The sequence below is a fragment of the Oryza glaberrima genome, chromosome 5 (assembly GCF_000147395.1).
Source record: "Oryza glaberrima chromosome 5, OglaRS2, whole genome shotgun sequence".
Taxonomy (NCBI): Eukaryota; Viridiplantae; Streptophyta; class Magnoliopsida; order Poales; family Poaceae; genus Oryza; species Oryza glaberrima.
The window spans coordinates 2019417-2044028 of record NC_068330.1 but is presented as its reverse complement, the minus strand read 5'-3'; the positions used below and the strand labels follow the sequence as shown (position 1 = coordinate 2044028).

At 43.4% G+C, this 24612-nt stretch overlaps 4 protein-coding genes across 4 annotated transcripts; 2 read left to right on the top strand and 2 right to left on the bottom strand.

Annotated features, from left to right (window-relative positions):
• Window positions 1-203: 203 nt before the first annotated feature.
• On the top strand, window positions 204-1640 carry LOC127775065 (glucose and ribitol dehydrogenase homolog). Its single transcript, XM_052301380.1, has 2 exons — window positions 204-560; window positions 631-1640. The coding sequence occupies exons 1-2, from the start codon at window positions 204-206 to the stop codon at window positions 1414-1416; spliced, it is 1143 nt and encodes a 380-aa protein (XP_052157340.1). The 3' UTR covers window positions 1417-1640.
• Window positions 1641-7816: 6176 nt separating this feature from the next.
• LOC127773850 (uncharacterized) lies at window positions 7817-13246 on the top strand. Its single transcript, XM_052300048.1, has 8 exons — window positions 7817-7989; window positions 8653-8756; window positions 9460-9532; window positions 10329-10591; window positions 11016-11132; window positions 11361-11409; window positions 12004-12308; window positions 12404-13246. Exons 2-7 carry the CDS (start codon window positions 8667-8669, stop codon window positions 12231-12233), a joined length of 822 nt encoding a protein of 273 aa, XP_052156008.1. The 5' UTR covers window positions 7817-7989; window positions 8653-8666; the 3' UTR covers window positions 12234-12308; window positions 12404-13246.
• Window positions 13247-13290: 44 nt separating this feature from the next.
• Window positions 13291-16421, bottom strand: LOC127773851 (RNA-binding protein Y14A). Its single transcript, XM_052300049.1, has 4 exons — window positions 16048-16421; window positions 14717-14853; window positions 14279-14424; window positions 13291-13624 (listed from the first exon to the last, which is right to left on the bottom strand). The coding sequence occupies exons 1-4, from the start codon at window positions 16325-16327 to the stop codon at window positions 13582-13584; spliced, it is 606 nt and encodes a 201-aa protein (XP_052156009.1). The 5' UTR covers window positions 16328-16421; the 3' UTR covers window positions 13291-13581.
• Window positions 16422-19309: 2888 nt separating this feature from the next.
• Window positions 19310-21684, bottom strand: LOC127774359 (uncharacterized). The gene is made up of 2 exons (XM_052300585.1): window positions 20795-21684; window positions 19310-19792 (listed from the first exon to the last, which is right to left on the bottom strand). Exons 1-2 carry the CDS (start codon window positions 21570-21572, stop codon window positions 19704-19706), a joined length of 867 nt encoding a protein of 288 aa, XP_052156545.1. The 5' UTR covers window positions 21573-21684; the 3' UTR covers window positions 19310-19703.
• Window positions 21685-24612: the final 2928 nt, after the last annotated feature.

Genomic DNA, 24612 nt, shown 5'->3' with positions numbered 1-24612 from the left:
TTCTTCTTCTAGTGAGCTCCATCGAAGCTTTTAGGCGAGGCCTACCGCTGTGGCTAAGCGGCGGCGTGTGCCAGCCCAACCCCCGAGGACGACGACGCGTGGCCACGGCCGCCGCGACACCCGCCGCCACGTCGCCCCGCCACGCGCCGCCCCCCGGCGAGCTCCTCCTCCTCTTTTATAATCCCAGCCTCGTCTCCCCCGCGATGACCACCCACCTCGCCGCGCCACGTACGCCGCATCGCATGCGCGCGCTCTCCCTCGCCAGAGCAAGTAGCCCGCCGCCTCTTCTTCTTCACCTCCGACGAGCCCTCGCACCCGCGTCGTCGTCTTCTCCGGCGCCGGTGCTGTTGCTGCGTCCTGCGGTTTCTTGTTCTTCTTTGTTTGTTAGCGACAGGGCGGCGGCGGCGGCGGCTCGCCGGAGCAGCGGCAGCAGCAGGAGAAGCATGGCGTCGCAGCAGTTCCCTCCGCAGAAGCAGGAGACGCAGCCGGGGAAGGAGCACGCCATGGATCCCCGCCCCGAGGCCATCATCCAGAGCTACAAGCCAGCCAACAAGCTGAAGGTCAGTTTACTACTTGATTTGCTGTTCTTCTCCGTTCATGTCGCGTTCATGTCGTCGTTCGTCGGTGCAGGACAAGGTGGCGATCGTGACCGGCGGCGACTCCGGCATCGGGCGGGCGGTGTGCCTGTGCTTCGCGCTGGAGGGCGCGACGGTGGCGTTCACGTACGTGAAGGGGCAGGAGGAGAAGGACGCGGAGGAGACGCTCCGCGCGCTGCGCGACATCAGGGCGCGCACCGGCGCCAAGGACCCCATGGCGATCCCCGCCGACCTCGGGTACGACGACAACTGCCGCAAGGTGGTCGACGAGGTCGCCGGCGCGTACGGCGGCGCCATCGACATCCTCGTCAACAACGCCGCCGAGCAGTACGAGCGCCCCTCCATCACCGACATCACCGAGGACGACCTGGAACGCGTGTTCCGCACCAACATCTTCTCCTACTTCTTCATGTCGAAGCACGCCGTGAAGCGGATGCGCGATCGCCGCGGCGGCGCCGGCGCCGGCGGGTGCAGCATCATCAACACGTCGTCGATCAACGCGTACAAGGGGAACAAGACGCTGCTGGACTACACGGCGACCAAGGGCGCCATCGTGGCGTTCACGAGGGCGCTGGCGCTGCAGCTGGCGGAGGAGGGGATCCGGGTGAACGGCGTCGCGCCGGGGCCGATCTGGACGCCGCTGATCCCGGCGTCGTTCGCGGAGGAGAAGGTGAGGCAGTTCGGCTCCCAGGTGCCCATGGGCCGCGCCGGCCAGCCGTCGGAGGTGGCGCCCAGCTTCGTCTTCCTCGCCAGCGACGACGCCTCCTACATGTCCGGCCAGATGCTGCACGTCAACGGCGGCGTCATCGTCAATGGCTAGTTTTTCACTTGTCCCATCTCGCCGCCGGCGGGCGAGCTCGCCGTCGCCGGCCGCCGTGTCTGTCTTGGCTTTTGCTGTGGGCATGTGCCCACGTGTTTGCAGTGCGAGTCCACCACGTGTCAGTCAGTAGTAGCTTGTGATCCTGTGATACTGTGATGAGTAGAGTTGCAGTTGTTGTCTGTGTACTAAGCCTGCAACTCAATCTGCAAGGAAGAAGATAAATAAAAACGTCCCATCTCATCACTACCTGTGATCTTGCATTTCCTTCCTATTTTACACAAACTTGATTTGTACTCTAAAAACCCTCACAAAAAAAGGTGATTAAATTCATCCTATTTAAGAAAATTTCGCAGCAGTTTCATGGCAAGTACAAATAAATAATGGTAATGTTTGCCACTTAAATGTTCTACAAGTGATTTTCCTACAAAATTGTTATTATTACCAAAATTTTTCTCTCAATAAAAATTTGTCAAATTGTTACCAAAATACGTACTTCTCTGGATATAATTCGTCCAAATTCTTGACTTGAAATATATTCATTTACTGGCCCAGCTGGCGAATTAAGGCCGTGTAATATTGGGCCGATTCAGCATTGAATCTTGTATTTTGGGCCGGTCTTGTAGTTTCATCTGGGCCATGGAATTAATAAAGAGCTAATTAATCACGCCGCTTTATTACAAATACGGATATAAAAATACAAATCAAACGGAAGATCAACCGCATCTCTCGGGTGTTTCGGTTTCCAAAGGAGGAGGAAACCCTAGCCGCCAGCCTTTAAATCTAAGAGCAAAACCTCTCGCCGATTTGTTCTTCATTTGGCATTGTCGTCGAAGGAGTTCGTTCGAGTAGGTGAGTACCTATGTTTTGTGTTGATTTCTTTGGTTTGTTGTTGATTTATTCACCTTGGTTTTGATTTCTTTCGGATGATGATTTCCTATATCTATAGTTGGCTTGGATCTAATTTATCTAGTTTTGAGTGATTTTGGTTTTTACAAGATGAATACGTCTGGCCTTTGTACCAAAGACTGATTTGTTATTCGGAATCTCCAATTGTTGGTGTTGCTTTCTTATGTAGATATATTGATTTATCTTCATAGGATCATTGTTTTGTCTTTTTATGTTTTCTACGTAAAATTTTATACACTTTAGATGAGATTCACCAATTTTTAAAGATCAAATCATTAATTTTATAAAATAAATTTGTAAAATCTAATAATATTTATGACTAAATTAATCTTATTCAGATATATTTTCCAAAGCTGATTTGTCTCGAGCCATCTTATTGGGCCACATGGCGGTGTTAAATTTTGAGATAAATCTAAGAAAATTATGCATCTTGTTGGGCCACATGGCGGTGTTAAATTTTGAGATAAATCTAAAGAAATTATGCATAAGAGGAAATAACCAAAAGGAAAAGACACAAATCCAATTTCTAGATATTTCCCAATGAGCCACATGGCAGTGTTAAATTTTGAGATAAATCTAAGGAATTATGCATAAGAGAAAATAAACCAAAAGAAAAGAAAAGACGCAAATCCAATTTCTAGAGACTTCCCAATGATCTATCATCTTTAAGATAAATCCAATTTCTAGATACTTCCCAATGATCTATCCTCTTTGAGATAAATCTAGAGAATATCCATAATAAAAGAAATTGAGAAGCATACAAAAGGCATAACGGGAAGCAAACCATTCCATACTAAAAGAGAAGCAAACAAAAGGCATAACATTCCATACTAAAAGAAATTCCATACTAAAAGAAATACAGAGAAGCAAACAAAAGGCAAAACATTCTGACTCTATCTCATTATACATTATTATGATACATTATTCGGACAAAAGGCAAAAAATTCGGATTCTATCTCATGATACATTCGGATTCTATCTCATAATGGTTGGATTCTATCTCATAATGGTTGGTTTCGTGCCAGCTGATTGGCTGCTCTCAACATCATTTAGTTGAGCGACACGTGGCGAGATACAAGCTCGAAAAGAGCGCCAGTTAAGAAACCCTCTATAAAACTAGCCAGCGTGATTGAAAAACGATGGAAGAGTCGCTCCATTAGGTTATTAATTCTATCTCATGATACATTATTCGGACAAAAGGCAAAACATTCGGATTTTATCTCATGATACATTCGGATTCTATCTCATAATGGTTGGATTCTATCTCATAATGGTTGGTTTCAGAGGTTGGTTTCGTGCCAGCTGATTGGCTGCTCTCAACATCATTTAGTTGAGCGACACGTGGCGAGATACAAGCTCGAAAAGAGCGCCGGTTAAGAAACCCTCACTATAAAACTAGCCAACGTGATTGAAAAACAATGGAAGAGTCGCTCCATTAGGTTATTAATGAAAACGGATGGTTGAGATTTCTTATATGCATACATTGATTTATGATAATAGGATTATTGTTTTGTGTTTGTATGTGCTAAAAACCAACTTTCTTACAACGATTTTGCTATATCTCACTCGAAAGATTTTTTTTCTTTATCTCTCACTCGATTTTCTTACTCAAATTTAGAGTGTATTTTCTTATAAGTTACAGCATAATTTATGAAACTTACATTGCAACTTTTGTAAGTTAACAGTGCAATTTTTGAATCTTCGCATGTAAGTTTTGAAATTTAGATTGGATTTATGGTGTTTCTTAGTTGCTTTTTGCCTTTTACTATGTCTATTAGATTTAAATTCAAAGATTAAAAAACTGTGTGATATGATCAAAAGATGCATAGATACTAATTAGAGGTTTATTCGAGGATGAAATTTTATCCCGTAACCGGTGCGGGGTGCGTACTATCACCACAACATACCACAATTTCTCCTTTGCTGTGTAAAATTCTATACTTTAGATAAGATTAACCAAAATTTAAAGATTAAATCATTAAATTTGTATCAAAATAAATTTATAAAATATAATAATATTATGATTAAATTCGTCTTATCTATATTCATAGGATATAGAGCATTTAGTACCGATGCTAGATTCATCCTTTTTGGCCTATCACTACTATTGAATTTGCACATAATAGCCATACAACATATATATCAATATATATGATATCATACTATATCATACGAGAGTCAGTATCGGTCTTGGATTTATTGCCTAAAAGGGTGTAGGAAAAAGTGTCGGTCTTAGATTTATTGCCTAAAAGGGTGTAAGATAAAAAGAGAAACAAAATGGGCACCTGACGCCTAATTTTCCTAAATGTTGTTGCCCAATATTATCCATGTAAAAGGTTGCCATACATACCTTTATGAGGCTCCAACTCTTCACAGTGAAGAACAACGTATCAAGACTTTATGTACGGCTCCAATTCTTCACAGTGAAGAACAACCCAGAGAAGAGGAGGAGTTCACAGTACAGAACAACCCAGAGAAGAGGAGGACTTCACGGTACATAACAAGCCAGAGAAGAGTACAGAACAACCTAGAGAAGAGGATGGACTAACTAGTGAAGAACAACCCAGAAGAGAAGAGAATGGACTTTATCTACGGGTCGCCCAATATTATCCATGTAAAAGGTTGCCATACATACCTTTATGAGGCTCCAACTCTTCACAGTGAAGAACAACGTATCAAGACTTTATGTACGGCTCCAATTCTTCACAGTGAAGAACAACCCAGAGAAGAGGAGGAGTTCACAGTACAGAACAACCCAGAGAAGAGGAGGACTTCACGGTACATAACAAGCCAGAGAAGAGTACAGAACAACCTAGAGAAGAGGATGGACTAACTCTTTATAGTGAAGAACAACCCAGAAGAGAAGAGGATGGACTTTATCTACGGGTCGACTTTATCAATGGATCAACTCTTCATAGTGAAGAACAACCCGGGTCCAACTCTTCGTAGTGAAGAACAACCCAGAGAAGAGGAGGTACCTATTGGCTCTATTGGCGTGTACATCAAATCCCTGATGCCTCAAACTCCTAGTTTATGCATATGCAAGCAATAATGCTCTAGCTAGTTTCTCGGGAAGATTGTGGAGAAAGAGAGACAAAATGACAAAGCCAGTTTCTCGGGAAGATTGTGGAGAAAGAGAGAGACACAATCGGGAAGATTGTGGAGAAAGAGAGAGACACAATGGTGTGGGTGTTTCTCGGAAAGATTGTGGAGAAAGAGAGAGACAAAATGGTGTAGGAGAGGGTGGGAAGATTATGGAGAAAGAGAGTTAGGGAAGGGGATGAAAATTGGAGAGTGTGGGAAGATTGTGGAGAAAGAGAGAGACAAAAATGGTGTAGGAGAGGGTAGAAAGATTGTGGAGAAAGAGAGTTAGGGAAGGTGTAGGAGAGGGTAGAAAGATTGTGGAGAAAGAGAGTTAGGGAAGGGGATGAAAGAGAGTTAGGGAAGGTGTAGGAGAGGGTAGAAAGATTGTGGAGAAAGAGAGTTAGGGAAGGGGATGAAAATTGGAGAGTGTGGGAAGATTGTGGAGAAAGAGAGAGACAAAAATGGTGTAGGAGAGGGTAGAAAGATTGTGGAGAGTGTGGGAAGATTGTGTAGAAAGAGAGAGACGCATAGGAGAGGGTGGGAAGATTGTGGAGATAGAGGGTTAGTGAAGGAGATGAAAATCGAGAAAATAAGTTGAGAAAAATATAGAACTTCGTATGGGTGATTGAGAATTTTATGAGCCATATTAAGAGTACCTTTTGATCATAAATGCTACTTAAACACCGTTTTTAGTGCCTTTGACCATAAACGCTACTAGGTATTTTTTTTAACTAGTTTTTGTTTGGGCTGCTATCTCCTTTTTAGCGCTTTTGACCATAAATGCTACTAGGTACCCTTTTTAGCGCCTTTGACCATAAATGCTACTCGGTACCGTTTTTACTAGGTTTTTTTTATTTAATCTGCTATCATGTTTTCTATAGTATGGTTTCCAATCTATTAAGCGATATGTTTTGTGCGGAAACTTTCTTATATAGATTTTTTCAAAAAAAATAATCAAATAAATTCATCTTCTAAGTTAGTTAATATCTTTCCGACAAAAAACCATTGGTTAATCACTCGCTAATAATCTGTCTCATTTTACACTCTCCTATAAGTTCTTCGTATTTTGTTTGTTCAACAAATTAGAAACTAGAGGGACTTTTTCAAAACAACGTATTTATCATAGTAGCAAATATCATAATAGCAAACAAAAAGGCAAAAGGACACAAAAATGATGGTCTTGTTATATTTTATCTAGTTTGGGCCATCAACATGCTCCGTATTGTTTTGTGCCAAGGTTAAGCGAGGTTAAGTGACATGCCGAAACCCATATTGTTTTGTGCAACTTTACAGCACAATACCTAGGGTCTGTTTGTGGGAGTTTTAATATTTTGAGAAGCAGCTGATTGGTAGCCGACAGCTTCCGAGAATTTGGAAAAGCTAGTTTCTGGTTGGTAGCCGCCAGCTTCCGAGAATTTAGAAAAGCTAGGTTTCCCAGCTTATGTTTTATAGTTCATTTTTTAGAATTTACACCTACATCTTAAAACGTGGAACAAAACTGAACTGTTTGGGGAGCTTCTGATTTTAGGAGAAGCTAACCTGGAACAAAAGATAAACTGATTGGGGAGCTTCTGATTTTAGGAGAAGCTACAGTAGCTAGAAGCTATAGGCCTCTATGCTACCTACCTTTGGAGGTGGAGGTTAGGAGCTTCACCTCCCTAATCCGAGAAGCTGCAATAGTTAGAAGCTATAGGTCTACCTTTGGAGGTGGAGGTTAGGAGCTTCACCTCCCTTGTCCCCACATTTAAGGCTGTGTTCTTTGGAGGTGGAGGCTAGGAGCTTCACCTCCATAATCCGAGAAGCTGCAGTAGTTAGAAGCTATAGGCCTACCTTTGGAGGTGGAGGTTAGGAGCTTCACCTCCCTTGTCCTAACCTCCACCTCCCTTGTCCCCACATTTAAGGCTGTGTTCGGGAGGAGGCTTCTACGAAGCTCGTATTATTGTGTGATTAATTAAGTATTAGCTAATTTTTTTTCAAAAATGGATCAATATGATTTTTTAAGCAACTTTCGTATAGAAACTTTTTACAAAAAACGCACCATTTAACAGTTTGAAAAGCATGCGCGCGGAAAACGAGGGAGGGAGGTTGGGAACATAAGACCAGAACACAGCCTTAAAGTAGAGCCCATTGACGCATAATTAGGTTGGGAATATGAAGACCCGAACACAGCCTTAAAGCAGAGCGATCCATTGACGCATCATTAATTAAGCATTAGCTTAAAGAAACTTGAAAATGACTAATATGATATTTTAAAATATATTTTATATTTTTTTATAAAAAATACACGGTTTAGCAGTTTGAAAAATTGGATCGTGAAAACTTCGGATTAGAAGAGCGGTTAAAATAACAAACCCTTAGTAGTATTAAAATGAAATTTACTCGAACCTAAAATTGAAAACCAGCTTTTCTCCCTCCCTCTCTCTTTTCCTTCTCTGTTTTTCCTTCTTCCGCTGCAGCTGCCGCCGGCGAGGGCGGGGGCGGCCAGCATCCTCGTGGCACAGCCGGAACCCTAGCCGCCGGCCGCCGGCGCCGCCACCTCCCCGAAAATCCGTCGCCATCGATCATCCTCTCGCACAATCGAAGGTAGGAGTGGGTTCCCCCATCCCAATGCCTCTGTTTCTCCCTCTCCTTCCCCCGTCCTCATCGCCTCCGGTTCTCGCCGCCGCGGCCGCCGCCCCCCTCGCCGGAGCCGCGCCCTATCTCGGTCGCCCACCTGCCCGCACGTCGCGCCACTGTTCCGCCGCCGCCGCCGCCTCCGTCCGCTTCCTCTCGACACCCTGATGCTCGCCCCCCCCCCCCCCCCCCCGCCCCTCCTCGAAGCCTAGGTCGCCGCCACCGCCTCTCTCGCCGCCGGCGCAGCTGAACCCGTCATCGGTCGTCCTTGAACCGGGGGAAACCGACGACCAACCTTTTTTTCGAAAAATAAATTAGGGTGAGAGAAGGGAAAAGTGTTTATCGTGCTCGTCGATGGTGTCGTTTGGAATTAATGCTGTAGGAATATCTTGTTTGTTATGGATTTGCAACAATTTTGGGGCAATCGAGTGGAAGCCGAAAGAATCTGGTAGTTTCACCACCATGAAGTCACATGCTAGCCTTTTGTTTGTGCTGACAATCTTCAAGTTTCATGCTGCTAAAATGCCTCAACTGTTGGCGGTAGCTGTGCTAACAAGTAAACCGGAAGAAGCGATGTTCTTCTGTCATGTTTAATCAGCTCACGTTGTGCTAACCGCAATTCTTTGCTTGTAGATTTGTGGTTGGGCATGGATCTGATTCTTCCATTTAAAAAGGGCGATTTCGCAGAGTCAAAGTCCTTCATTGATGGTTACAAATGTGCTTGGTTTCACTGTAAGGTGAGGCAGCTGTGAAGTTATCTTATTATTTTTCTCAGGAGTTCATTGCACATTGTGGCATATGACACCTATATTAACATGTCATGTGAAACACCTTTGTATCGCCTGCTTGTCGCTTGATACAGTGTTGGATGGCATATGCTTTATGGTTAGCATGGAACCACCTAGAATTTCAGTCCCAAACAGAACTCTAATGTAAAAATTGATGGAGTTTGTGTCTTTATCCAGTCATGTTGGCTATTCTACTAGAAAACAGAGATGACTTATAACAGCCAGGCCACTTGCCACTGGAGGAGTTGACTGAGCCCCTTGTGAGTGACTTTTAATCAAAACAAAATCGTTTTGTTTCCTTACCAGCATTGCTGACTACTGGCCAATATGATGCTTGCCTGGAGTTTGTGCGTGCACGCATTATGTCAACATGCCAGATTGATGTGATCAGTGGAGGCATGGTGCTATGAGTATATATATTGGCTACATATGGTGTTTTCTGCCTATGTAAGACTAATTGGTGCAATGTCCAATTTACTCACATTTAGTGCAGTATCTGTGGTTTGATCTTAGTAATACAGGGACCAAATTGGTTGTATGGTCGTTCACTTTGCACAAATTGGTGTACTAGATAAGTTCGATAGATGGCAGTCCATTTTCCATAATAGAGCATATTGCTGAGCTAAAAACAAGTCATCTTATTTCTTTTCAGATTAATGATATGCGTGTCACAGAAACAGGGTCCTTTCAGTATTTACTGGAGTATCTTGATTACCCAGACGAAGGTAAGCAAATCATTATCTGAGCTATCATTTATTCGGGAGTTGTTTTTCTTTTTGGAAAAATGCTTTTACACAATTGGCGATCTGTGCCTTGACTTGAAAGAATCTGTTATACAGATTGTAATTTAAGGCTATTGAACAGGAAACTTACATTTCATTATGTTTTAGTGAATAGGGAAGTTGAACAGAGCTAACATACATGTGCAAATGAAGGATATTTTGCATTTGAATTTGTCTGACACTTCTCAACATCTTCTCTATTGGGGAACACATGTTTTCTTCTGTCTACTGATAATGGTTTACAGTTTGGTTTGTATGGTCTCCACTATCTTGTAACCCTCTTTTGTTTTATGTTTGGTGGTGATTAACTGATCAATCCTCCATATTACATAAACCAGTATTATCTTGGGTTGAGGGTTAAATAAGTTGTTTGTGTAAACTACCAGGAGCTATAGTGTCACATAAATCAGTATTAGCATGGTTTAATAGTTAATATACTTATGTTTTCTTCTCTTCCTTGAATAGTGGTTGTATATAATAACAGTTGCAAGGGCTTGTCTAATGATGTCATGCGCAAATGCTTATCTTGAACCATAGAAGGGGCATTACAAGTAGACATTTGTAACCTTGTGAAGATATAGGCACATTCTTGAGGCCTATATATTTTTTATCTCATCCATTTTGTCCTTGTATGCTGACAAGGCACAAGCAAATATTGGGAGAACAGAAACTCATCATGACTAGGAAATTAGTTTTGTATACACCTCACGTCATTACTCCCCATGCCCTTCTTTTGCAGAGAAAACATGGACTGAAGTCTTTGAAAAGAACCCAGCGTATGGCAAAAGGAACTCAAATGTGGTTAGAGAAAGAGAATGCATGCTTCGTCCTTCCTATCCTGAGTTGTATTGGGGGGATCAAGTTCCCGAGCAATTTCCAAAGAGTAATGTGATAGTATCTGTTTGTGATACCCCGAAAGTAGGTGATCTGGTTGAGTGGTTGTCTGAAGGTTCTTACTGGACTGCGAAAGTTACTAAGTTACTTAGTGAAGATATGGTTAAGGTAAACATTTAATAATTTGCAAAACCAATAAATTTGTTGCTGCCCTTGTAAGATATGAATTCAGTTGTTGTCCGCACGTGATAAATATATTAGTGCTAATATAAATTTACCTTGTGTAATCCAACAAATTTGTGTCTATTTGTCTAATACTAGATAATGAAAGTAATAAAGTCCAAATAATTCACTGTCAATTTTAACTCTGAAGTTTGCAATCGATTGTTGATTTGCATCTTAAATGTCAAGAGAGGTTTTACAATTCCTTATGTATACTTTTCAACTGTCCGGCCTTTTCGAAGTGGAGATCTATTAGTATTTCTTGTACTCCCCCACCAAGAATTGCAGAAACTAGGAAGATGTAACATACTTTTGTTGGAACATACCCGAAACAATATATTGATCTCTCTGCTTGGCCATCTACTTGCAGGTACAGCTGTTGAAACCTCCTATAGGTGAAGGGGGGAGTTATACTGCTTACTGCAAGGACATCAGGCCTGCTCTTGATTGGTGCCTGGAGAAAGGTTGGACTGTACCTCTTTCACAGGTATCTACCTAATGTCCTGATGGGAAGGACTCTCAATACCTTTGTTGATTTCTTCGTATTTATTTTGTAGTTTAGGACCAATGTATATATAATGATCTGGAGTGATTCTTGGTCAGTTTGGGCTTTTTGATGAGTCTATTTCTGAGCTGAAGCAGTTCTTATAGCTTAAAACAGTTTCAGCTAAATTTATATATATGCATCTAATGATATATTCATTTATGGCATCAGGCAAATGGACGGTGCTGGCATGCTGCTCGTCTGATTCATCATAAATCTGGTACAGCTGATCTTTTGTGGATTCAATATGGCTGTGTCAATTAATAAAAATGTGGCATTCTGAGATTTTAATATTCTTTGGTGGTTTACGATCCTCTTCCATTTCTTGTAAGACAAGAACAAAAAAGAAAGTGAAAAAAAAAAACTAATAAGTTATGCATCGCAATAAGGATTGTATCATGATTAGATTGTTTATCCTTGGAATTTGAAGGAAACATCATGACAACTTTTCAAGCAAATTACATTTCATATTCTACAAAAGGATATGTTCTTCCTATTAGACATTTGACCTTGACGTTGAAACTTTAAGTTTGAGGCAAATCTTGTATGATTCTTTTTTCCTCTTTAAGAGGTGTCCCTGGTATTTCAATTGATAAAATATAAACAATAACCATGATATTTGCCAAAGTTTTGTCAATAATGGAACTCTAGTTTTTTCTTTGTCTGAACAAAGCTGGGACATTCAATTAATTTGATTCACTTAAATATTCCTTTTCCTTCAAGCTTTGCATAGATTTCTTCATAATGTGATTCTAGAAGTTATGCTCTCTGCTATGATGTCTCAATCTTTGTTTACGCAAATTATGGATTGCAGACACAGAGATGAGTGGTTCAGATGAAGAGTCGACATCTGATGACGATGAAGAGGAAGCGCAGAAATCCTTGAAAAGAGCATCAAATTCGTCTCAAGAAGCTCCAGGCTCAAACCTGGAAATTACATCAGATACAACCTCCAGTTCTAGGATTAACAGTCAGACAGCTACCATTGCCACAACCAAGGGGATTTCGAGATCCAGCCCGGTATCCATTTCCACTGGGCCATAGTCATGGTGCACAAGCAGCTGTGACTTGTACAGTTAACCAGGTACCCGCAGTTCCAGCAGACAATTAGGGATACAGGTGCGCCAACCCACAAATCCACTTATAAGCTATTTAACCACTTAAATGGCCTGTAAGTGCGTTATCTTGCTGACCCACTTGTGGCATCGTTGCAGGTGATAGACATGTCCAATAGCACAAATGTTTCAGAGCTGGATAGGATCTCAAACAGTACTATAGCCGCTGAGTCTCTTCCAAAGATCTGAACTGGCTACCCCCTCAACCATTTGTGGAGAAGGATCCATCACGAGACACAACACTATATAAATATAAGAAATATAATGATGTTGGAGTCTTGGAGATACATCAGCATTCAGCCAGTACTTCATCCCATGAAATGGATATATGCTTTACACGATGTTGTTTTCATGACTGAAGTGCTACGTTGGCAGGCTGCAATGTTTGCAGCGTTGCCGCTACTTTTAGGGGCAGTTCATTTGACTGATCAATGAGATTTATACAGCTCTGAAATTTCAGACACGTTGCAACACAAACTGCTGACATGAACGATGATTAGAGGGAAAATTCCTAGTTTTTGCATTTTCTTAATAATTAGGAAACTGGTTCTGTCACCAGGCCATACAAGGAATGAAATTATCAAGTAAAACATACCAACCGACTACGTGATTATCATAGGGATACATTAAAAAATTGATAAATAAACTTAACAACTGATTTAGAACCGATCGAACCAACACAATAGAGGAAAGTTTAAAAGAAAAAAAAATATTTTTTGTGAAAAAAGTAGTGCAAATAATCTGTTTCAACAATCCGATAAATAATCTGAAAAAAAATATATAAACCTGTCAAGCATTCAACAGCTAGCCAAATAAATTAGTCAGCTTGTTGATCCAATAACAGTGGGAGGGAAAAGAAAAGGAAGCGCTGATGCAGCATCGTAAGTTCCTACCCACATATGAGCACAATACTTCACTCTCTCAAGCTCATTAAATTGCTCAATGATCATATTTCATGATGAAGGAATAAGGAACGCAAGCATAGCTGTGACACAACACGATGTAAACACCCCAAGCAACAAACATCTCATCACAAAGATCCAACATCAGCGGTTACAATCCACGGCAACTAGCGTGCCAAACTTGGAACAGTAAACACAGCTCCATCCATATACTGAAAAGAGTTACAATGCCACAGAACTATCACAGCCATCGACTGAAAATAGCAGACGAGCTAATATTGATAATCAAACTACGGTAGGAGGCCAAGCAAACAACCGGAATCCTACAAGCAATTCTTGCATTCTAAAGCACCATCATCACATGGTGGGGAGCACTCAGTATCTTCTCCTCGGTGGGGATCTGGAGCGTCTTGGTGATCTGACAAGAACAAGTGACCAAATAAGATTATAATTTCATACATGTGAGGATATCCAATGCTTACAACATGTTGCCTGTGAATGTATCTTGTCAGTGGTTCCGACTTCAACAGAAGTATTTGATAGTAGGGAAATAGAAACAGTGTAAATCTTTACATGTGTAATTAGAAAAAAAATGAAACAAAAAGAAATCAATATTTAGGATTTCACATTATCACATTGCCACTAGGTCAGAACAATGACCATATGTATTGTAATGATAAATGAATTACTTCGATATTCTGAAATACCAATCAGTAGCCATACTATCCATATATGATAATTGGACAGGCCAGTGAGATCAAATATATTTCTGAGCACATAGTTGAGAGTTAAAATGAACAAATAATTTTCAGAGACCGATTAAATAAAACAAGGGATGGTTATGGCATGTATTACTTTTAGTTACAAAGAAAAAGGCCAAACAACTTTCCTCCCATGCTATTTTCCACCTCACAGAAATTTGTAGGATGATTAAATGGTATAAAGAATAGTTTACAACAAGTGCCATACTCACTCTCAAAAAGAGATTATGTGACAAAACCTAACCCTCTGACAGTGTGATTGTTCTGCCATAACAAAATAAAAGGGGCATACAAGCTAACATAAAACATACCTCTTCCGAATATTCCTGCGCTTGACAGGGCCATTACTAAATGCCCAATCAACACTTATGATTTGTGTTAGAAGCTCAGTTCCATCCAATGCTTTTATTGCAGCCTGAGCTTCCTCGAAAGTTTCATACTCAATAAGAGCATATCCCTGGAAAGGAAAAAACGTGAAGATAGAATCAAGAGATTAAAATGTTCTTAAGAGAACATGCAACATAATATTTTCTTCTAAACTAAAGATGGTGCATAGTGAAGGTAGCAATTTGCAATATTAGATAAGGGACCTCTGAAATACTGAGCTACTTTCTGCAGATTGTTTTATTCGTTATCATGGAACATTTTCTGGAATCTCATTTAAGAGAATTTCCTAAAAACTATGACTAAAAGTAATTTTACAAGGCTGCAACAGGGCTAGACACATTGCAGTATTGAAAAAGACAAACCTTCACGAATCCAGTTCGGCGATCCAAATTCAAATGCAAGTTCTTGACCTGCCCAAAGTCCCGGAAAATATTGTGAAGATCATCTTCCTGAGCTTCTTCATGAACCCCAGTGACTAGCACAATCCATCCTTCAATGGCTGTAACAAGAGGCAAAATATGCATGGGCTCAGACAATGCCACGAATTATCTTCAAACAATGGAATCTTCCATGAAGAAACAAATAGCATAAGAGATCACAATTTAAATGTCCACCATTACAGTTTCATTAGATGATACTTTATAGAAAATAAAGCTTTAAATATGAGCTGGCTATTTGTTTTATTTCCAACAGAACATGACTGACATGCAAACATGAAATAACCATGATTCAACCAGAAATTGAACCTCCACTGATGTTGAAAATAACATGGTCAAAAGTTTGCAAGATTAGGAAAATTCAGGCACTGGAAACTAACTGGAGAGAGAGCAAATTGTTAGCACAACCGTGATTATTTGAAAACATTAAAACAGATAAGAGACATCAACTGAAGGAAAGAAACAGAAATAACCAAAAAGAGGGTCCAGATGCCAACTCTAATATCAAAGACTTCAAACAAAAACTGCAGCTAACACCCCAACTTACAGGAGTGTAAAAGTCCACATTCTTATCTCTCTTGGCTAAGTCTAGATCTTTTGAATCAGTTCCTTAACTACAAATTGCTCAGAAGAGAAACACAACAAATAAACCTCCAGTGCTCGACACACATGCCAGAAGCTACTACATGGCACAGGCTCAAGCTGATACAGTAAAAATTACTAGTAAGTTGCAACTGGACAACAAATCATATAGCCTACAGCTATCTGAGACCCTAACCAACTAACCAGGACAACGCATCCGAAAGCTTTTAACTCAACATCGGTCACAACTCTCACCCCTTCTAACGAGATGAAGGGCATGATGTGGATCTACTTTACTTAAATCAGAAGGATATGACATGCTTAGCAATAGGAATAACTCAAAAAGAGCCTATAACAGCGACAAAAATCGCCCAAATAAATCACCTCCAGACCGTCGTTTGTCACAAGGAGGCAAACCTTTCGCATCAAAGAGCTCAACCATCTCCTCTCAGAAACAAGTTGCAATCAATTAGGCACTCGAATTATTAGATCGAAGATCTCATCTTTTAGCACAAGATTGACATCCAAACCAGTCCATCTAACAGCAAGAATCAACGGATCGAGACGGGAACCAAGCCGAAGCTAGGATCCCACACTAGATTACACCACTATGCCTAACAAATCTACCATCGCAAATTAGGAAAAAAAAAAAAAAGGAAATCAGAGAGACGTACATCGGACGGGGCCAGGGCCACCGTCGGAGCCGAGGGAGTCGAAGTCGGAGGCGCGCCCGGCGCCGGCTAAGCGGGAGTCGCGGGGCGCGGCGTCGTCGCGGAACCCGCGGCCCTTGGTCTTGCGTTGCCCGTCGTCGCCGCCGCCGCCGCCGCCCGCGATGGTGGAGCGGAGGCGCGGGGCGGGCGCCGGCGTGGGGTCGGCGGCGTCCTCGTCCATGAGGTCGTCGTCATCGGGGTCGAAGTCGACCGCCTCCACATCGGCGTTGGTCACCGCAGCCATCGCCGCCGCCGCCGCGGTTGGGGAAACTAGGGTTTGGGGGTTCGCGGGTTTGAGGCTCGCACGATGCAAAGGTCGGATTTTTTTTCTCAAGAAAGACCCTTCACTTGTCCTTTATAGTACTAAACATAAACATATCCTAATTCCAGTCTGTTTTTGCCCCCTTTATTTTTTTTTTCTCTTTTCTGTTCTGTATGATGATGAGGAATCTGGATTGTTTTCATCTTGGATCCCCAACTCCACAGACAGATGTACTCGCTCTGGTTTTCCGTTTTATTTAAATAAAAAAATATTGCAATATGTTAAAAATATAAGGAACAAAATCATAACAAAATAAATAATATTATTATTTATTTTTAATAAAATAAATGGTTAAACGTTTGTCAAAACGTTAACGACGTAAATCAAAATTAGTACTCATTTAGGACAAGGACGGAAAATATTATACCATATAACATGTCTAAAAGGCATTTTATATGTAGTTTTAAATTTATACTTTTATTCTTAAATTTATACTTTTATTCTTAAATTTATACTTTTAATATACCATATAACTAGAGATTAATTATAAAAAAGTTTTAAAAGCTTGTCAAGGGCTTAAGGTGGTATTGCGAGTTAAGGTGTTGCGTACTCGTCTTGGGCTATTTGTGGTTATGGCGTAAACCGTAGCGATGTCCTAAGACAATGCTATGCTAGAGAACAAAGGATAAATAGGAAATAAATTGGTATGTAGAAAATGCAAAATGGCAAAATAGCCCATCAAAACCACACCTATAGCCCAACAAAAGTCCAATGGTCTTTTTTGAAGAATAGTCCAATAGTTGGCTAAGCATTTCTACCCTAAAGGCATAGATCCAACATATGTCCACAGCTATCGCCATAGGAGAAAACCAAGGAAGCTAAGGTAGCAAAATGAAGTTTGTTGTAGGCATTGATAAGCTGATAGCAGACAATATATAGATCTAGAGGTAGAGGAGGAGAGCATAAGGGAGTAGAGGAAGCCAATAAAGATGGGGTTAATTGGATCCATGCCACTACAAATATACTAAATTAGAAAAATACCACTAATATTCACGATATCGGTTGGATGCCACTGTAATTTTAGTAAATTGGATCCATGCCACTCCGTCGTGTTTTCCATCCGCTCCCCGTTGACAAACGTCTTTCCGTAGCGTCACTTGCATTATCCCGTGCCTGGACGAAGACGACGACGCCGCTGCTCCACTCGAAAGAGGCCAGCCTCGCCATCGACGATGGCATCGTGGAGATCGAAGGCGGTGGTGGCCAGGGCCCAGGGTTTGGACGCAACCGTCGCCGTGTGGGACGGGAAGAAGGGGCCGATGGCGGAGGCGGTGCCGCCGACCGCGCAAAGCTTCAAAGGTCATCATCGTTGCCGAGGCGTCGTCGTAGTAGTAGTAGGTGAGTGGAGGTGGGCCATGGTCGCTGATCGTCTCCTCGCTGCCGTCGCCGTCCATTTGGCTCCTCATCTCCTCAGCAACAGCGGCAGGGAGCAGGAAGCAGAGAATGAAAAGAGCAGCCGCATAGAAGCAGTAGAGCCTCATTGTCACTGGCCCTCTCGTCGTCGTCCCCATTGCTCTCCAATGCTTTGGTTGCAGGCTAGAGTTTGCCTTGGTGACGAGGTTGCGATGGCGAGATGAGCGTATATATAGGGGTGGCTCAAGCGGGAAGGTGGATCTTGTGGGGAAGCTCCCATTGGAACACATGGATCTTGCGATGCTCCTCCTCGAGCACGAGCAGGTACTCACGGCATCGGCACCGCGCGCTGTCGAGTTCCGCGTGGTCCACCTCCATCTCCGCCGCCGCCGCCACGCCAAGTCTTGATGCGTGGATGCGAGAAAGGGCGGCAGCCGGAGACGGGAAAGGGTGGTGTATGTGCATCGTCCTCCTCGTCCTCCGCCACGGCGAACCTCCGCCGCAGCATGACCTCCGCCCACGCGTCCCACGGCACACGTCATCAGGGAAGTACTCGCCGTCCATCTCAGGTGGTGCGAGAAGGCGAACCAGGCGCGACGCGGAGAGACAGCGTCAAACGGGAGTAGATGGAAAACGTGACAGAGTGGTATGGATCCAATTTTTCAAAATTGTAGTGGCACCCGACCAATATCGCGAATAGTAGTGGTATTTTTCTAATTTGGTATATTTATAGTGGCATGGATCCAATTAACCCAGTGGGTGGTAGATGAGGAGAGTAGAGGAAGGAAATTAACGGGAGGTAGAGGAGGAAAGAAATGAGAGTAGAGGAACCTAGAAAAAAAAGTAGGTGGTAGAGAAGGAGAGCAGAGGAAGGAAATGGGAGGTAGATGAGGTGGGTATAGAAAGGAAGCGGGAGATCGAGCACTACCTTGCTAAGTAATGGGGTGATGCCAGTAGGGAGGCAATGGAGACATAAATGTGATGTAGTCTTAAGCGGTGATGACAGGAACCATGTGGATTGGAGACAGCCCCCCTCCCCCCTCTCTCTCGATGTGGTATTGGGAATTGGGTGTCTCCATATTTGAGCTAGCCAAGGTGGTGGACACCTTGGAGCTAACAAATCACCACGACGTCTTAGCGATGCCATAGCAATATCTTAAAAACCATGGTCCTACTTCCACTGAGAATTCCATCTTTGCGCAACAACTAGTCTCTGTATCGTGTTAAAAACTCATAGCCTTTTGGATTGGAATATGTTGCTTCTTTCTGAACAGTTAATACTAATTCCCTACTTAGTATCCTACACTCTCGAAGAAAAGAGACATCTATGACTTCCTATGCTAGGAAAGTCAGTGAACTCATTGAGCATACAAATACATCGCCCTCCCATGTATCTTTGTCAAACCGAAGTACATCCTAACAATAGTCAATTTAGGTTCTTATCAACAACCATAGAATACACACTATGTCATAATATATAACATATAAGATTGAAGATATGGAACAAGAATAAATCAATGGTAAGACATCCTGACATATTTGTACTGGGAGATATAAGATAGATTCCCATGTGAATTATATATATAATCAAGAATTCGGAGTACACATGTGAGATTTTTATCATCCCATAACTTGAAAAGACTCCGATCCTTACATCATAAGTTCGACGAACACACACACACACTCACGTACAGTATATTTTACATTTCACGATAGAGAAAAAGTGAAAAGACTCAAAGAAGAAGTTGACAACACATGCACACACATGATGGTATACCAAAAAAAAACCAGAGAAGTGACACATGTGGAATATATATAAGGTGAGAAAATTAAACCCCTCTCTTCGTATATATAGGGCTAAAAAATAGATGAAATTAACTTAGAATTAAGAGGCAAAGGCATATATAGCCAGAGCTAGCTTTTGCATCTCAACCGTTGAATCATATCAGGATCCAAGGTGCGTGGTTGATGCCAGCGCCACCGCCTGCGCCCACACCTTGAGCCTCGCCTTCACATCCATCGGATCATCCGCTCCTGTTAATATAATCACCACACAAATATTACTAATTATCAGCAGCTAATTAAACAATCAAATAACTAAATTTCAAGTGCTAATTAATTGATCCGTTTAATAATAATCAATCAATTAATTTAATTTCCCAGGTTGTTTTCAGGTCGTTAATTACTACATATGCTCTCGTGATGATGAGCAGTGATACGGGTGGTTGGATGGCGATGGATGGATGGATGCATCGGACGGCAGCGGAGGTAACAACGTGGAGGAGGCAGGCTCGCCGGAGAAGAAGCGGCACGGAGAGATTATTAGCCGGACGACGACGGCGATGGCGACGGACGCTTATATATTACTGCCTCTGGTTGGTTGGTTAATTAGTTAAGCTAATCGATCGAGTAATTAATTTGATTGTGACAGTAACCAAGAGATCGATTACTCCTGAATTGGGATTAGTCTATGGATGAAATCGATCCATCCGGTGCCCTACTTGACCAGACGAAGACTAGCTACTCGAGGCTCGTCGTCGCCGTCGAGCTGGCCATGCCATGTCCGGCAAGGCATGCAGGGTGATCATCGAGATATGCATGTGTATGTAGATTTTTTGTTTGTTTGGAGTTGACGCCATGCATGGACGTGCATGGTGGTGCAAGCTATACCTAGATATACCATGTGGCATCCGTTATTTTTACATATATACAACTCAGATAGTTATAGAATTTCTTTTCAAAAAAAAGTAACATCAATTGAAATGAGATAAGTCTACAGAAAACATGTAAAATTAAATTTAATCTATAATTAGAGGAAAAAAAATAATAAAATTAGGCAATAAATATTACCTGTACAACGCAAATAAAATTAATTATTTTTGTTTCTTCGTGTGTAGATTGAATTTATGTCTACAGTTTATATAGTGTCTTGTATTATCATAATTCTATCTTATTAAATTTTTTAAATTGTTTATAAAACTATTTAAATCAGATACTTATAGGCGTAGAAAATACTTTGTTGGAGAGAGGACGTACCGGGACTGGGGAGGGAGCAGGCGGCGGCGGCGGAGGGGGAGGCGGCGCCGCTGCTGCAGCTGCCGGAGTTGGTGTGGGTGGGGCTGCTGGTGGCGGAGAGGCCGTAGCATTGTATCTCCACGGTGCAGTCGGAGGGGAGCTCCAGGCCGAGGTCCCTGCAGGCGCGGACCTCCTCCATGTCCATGGCGACACCGCCGCCGCCGACAGAGCCGGCGGCGTGTGACGTCGGCGACGACGGGGGGCCCTTCCCGACGACCACCACCACCGGCGTGTCGGCGTCGGGCGCGCCGCCGTTCCGCTCGTGCCAGCTCCGCTTCATCTCCCACGCCCTGTCCAGCCACGCCTCCCTCGCGGCCCTCTCCCGCCGCACCACGCTGAAGCTGCTCCGCCGCTGCACCTGCCTCTGCGCCGCCGCCGCCGCCGCCACCCCGCCGCCGCCGTAAGCTCCCCCCTGCAGCACCCGCATCCACTGCTCCTCCGGGTCGCTCCCGTAGCTCTTCCTCGCCGCCGTCTCCTCCACCGCCAGCCACGCGTGCGGCGGCGGCAGCACCCTCCGGCCACCTCCACTGCTACCCCGGCGATCCCTCACGCCGCCGCCGCCGCCCTCGACGGAGAGGCGTGACACACGCTTCCTGACCTCCCTGCTAAACGACGACTCACCACCACTCTCCACGTCACTGTCGTCGTCTCCGGCGCCGAGCACCACCTCCTCCTCCGCCGCCGCCGCCTCGACGCGGCCGATCGGCAGCAGCGACTCCGTCGTCGTCGTGGTCGCCATAGCTAGCTAGCCAAGATCGATCGATGAGATAGTAGTGGAGATTGTGGGAAGCAAGAGTTGTTTGTATATATAGGGCGTGAGAAAGCGAGAAGAATGTGAGCTAAGCTTAGGTAGCTAGGGAGGCATGGCAATGGCGACAGGTGCTAGCTAATTAAACTGTCAAGAGTCAAGAGCGGCATGGTATGTATGGCAAGCTACTATCAACAGTAGCCGGCTCAATCTGGCACAGTCGGCATAAAACAATCTAAGCCACAAGCTATACTATACATACACTCGATGGATATGTATCTACATGATGGGGATTAATTAGTAGGGTGTATAATTAATATGCTACTCCTCCGTTTTATATTATAAGTCTTTTCGATTTTTTTTCTTGTTAAACTTTTTTACGTCTGACTTAGTTTATATAAAAATATACTAGCATTTTTAACACAAAACAAACACATTATCAAAAAAAAATATTCAATGCTAGATTTAATGGAAGTAATTTAGTGTTTAAAATGTTACTAATTTTTCTATAAATTTAGTAAAACCTAACAAAATTTGACTAGAAAAAAAATCAATGCGATTTATAATATGAAACAAAGGGAGTATTTATTTGTTATTATATATAAAAAAAATTGTCAGTTTCACATGTATACCTGACACAACACCTGTCAGAGTGTCTAGTTTGACACCCCGTAAAAAACTTTTGTCCTAAAAATATACTATGATATGATGTTACGTGTATGGTCTGGTCTATGTATGTCAATGTTGATAAATGCGAAATGTGATCTAAAATTATAAAAGTTACAAATTAATGCCATGAAAGTAGCTAGGCAGAAATTCCCAAGACATATCCAATATATATACTCCTTGTATGCTTACTAGTGTTTGTTTAGTATTGTCGGAGATATGGGCCCGGGGGTATGCGAAGTGAGGGGAATTTACCTTCCCATCCTGCCGCGTGACCCTACAGTCTGGCCTACCCTCGCACTCCGCGAATCGCAGGAGCGGCGGGGGGGGGGGGGGGGGGGGGACTCGGGGTGCCAAGTCATGCCCCTCGGGCCCTTACACCGCTTTGCCCTGAAGCCCTCGCCCAGCCGCCAGTTGGCGGGGGAGCAAGCGGGGAGGGGGGCCAGGCTGAACCTCCTTTAATGCGCGCAACGCCCCAACTGCCCCCCTGCCGCATTCAATGCAGTGGAGGCAGATGTGCGGCGTGACCGACTGGCGCGCGACGGTCAGGATTGACCGATCTGTGACCGGCCTATCGCCAGTCACGTCTGACTGGACGGACGGCCGTGCTCCCACGTCGCATCTGCTTCCGGCGGAGTGGAGGTAGGTATGACCCGTTCCATCGGAGGGTCATTCGGAGTTCTCCCCACGAGAGGGCAGCCATCACAAGTCTTCACCCATTAATGAGGGAATAATAGGGCTGTCCCCCGTGTCAGACGAGGAACGGCGCTAGGCCCCGCTCAAGGACAAACTGTGGTTTAGCTTCCAGGCGAAGGCACGGGTCGAGATCCGGTCAAGGTAGGGTGGGCCCCCACCCGATAGAAGAGTAGGTAGAGGCGGTGCATGTGGTATCCCCTTGAGGTATAAAAGGAGGACCTTGCCCACCGAGAAAGGGGACGACTCTCAGAAAACATAAGCTCTAGGAGAAGGGAAGCAAGAGCGCTCTCCGGAGTTTAGGAACTTTTGTAACTCTCAGTCTAAATCCCGTACACAGGAGTAGGGTATTACATTTCATAGCGGCCCGAACCTGTATAATCTTGTTGTGTATACACTAGCTAGCAGCCTTGGGGGCGGATACGTGATTTTCAGAGGCGAGCTTTTTCCCCCGGCCGAACTCACGAAAGGGGGTCTCACGATCTCCCGCTAGAGAGGATCACTCCTCGACAAGTATTAAGTAGTGGCCATATATAGCAACACAATTATTGCCTTATGTTTTTTTTATCTATTATAAATTGATATTGTATGCCAGTCGGCCTATATTCCCCGAGAACCACCATCGATTGCACATAGATACCAATATTTCCGACAAATAAAACCGGTATTTGTGACCTAACTTAGCCTTGTAGGTTGTCACCTCTCTACGGTAGCAAATCATAAAACTAATGATTATTGATTCGTGTGCATTTATAAGGAATTATGATGCATCATGAGAGGCTATTACATCCCTACTTCATCACACATTATCATCGTGCAAACCCTCCGTCACCTCCAAAATTAGCAACACCGATATAAACCAAAAAAACTGTTGCATTCACGAATCGGCAGGATCACATTTGGGATTAACCCGAAAGCGATCTACAACACATATCTGGATAAGATCGAGGGAATAAAAATTAATTTAACCACCCACATTAACTATTATCCCCTACAAAGTTATTAGCACCATCATCAGAGTATATATAAAAAAAAGAGATGATAGCAAAAGGGAAAGGGAAAAGGGTGAGGAGCACAGGTGCCACGACGGAGCGAGGTTGAACGGTGCGTGCGCGCGCGGGTGGTAGTAGCCGGCCCATGGGCCCACGTGGGGCCCACCTCGCGGTGCGTGCACACGCGTACAGCCCGGCCGGGAGAGGCGGGCTGGTGTGGGGTCCACGTAGGTGACGTGGCGGAACCTGAGACGTGCCAGGTGGGGGGTGGGGTCGGCGTCGACGCGGTTAAGCTATAGTTTCCCCGACAAAAGGGGAGGATTTAATGGCTTAATTAACGTCTCCTGAGACGCTGACGTCTCTTCCGGTGGGGTTGGGCTGGATTAAGATTAGGCGGAGGTGATTAAGCCTAATGGGCATGGGCCCACATGCGTCATATCAGCATTTGTATTGATACATGCGTAGTACAAGGCCACGACGCGAGATACGTGGTACCCCTCCGTTTCAAAATATACAATATTATATTGAATTTGACATATTTTTAGTATAATGAATCTGGATATACTCCTATCTAAATTTGTTATACTAGAATGTATCCTATCCAGTGTAAGATTACTACTCCCTCCGTTTTGAAATATTTAACGCCATTGACTTTTTAGCACATATTTAACCATTCGTCT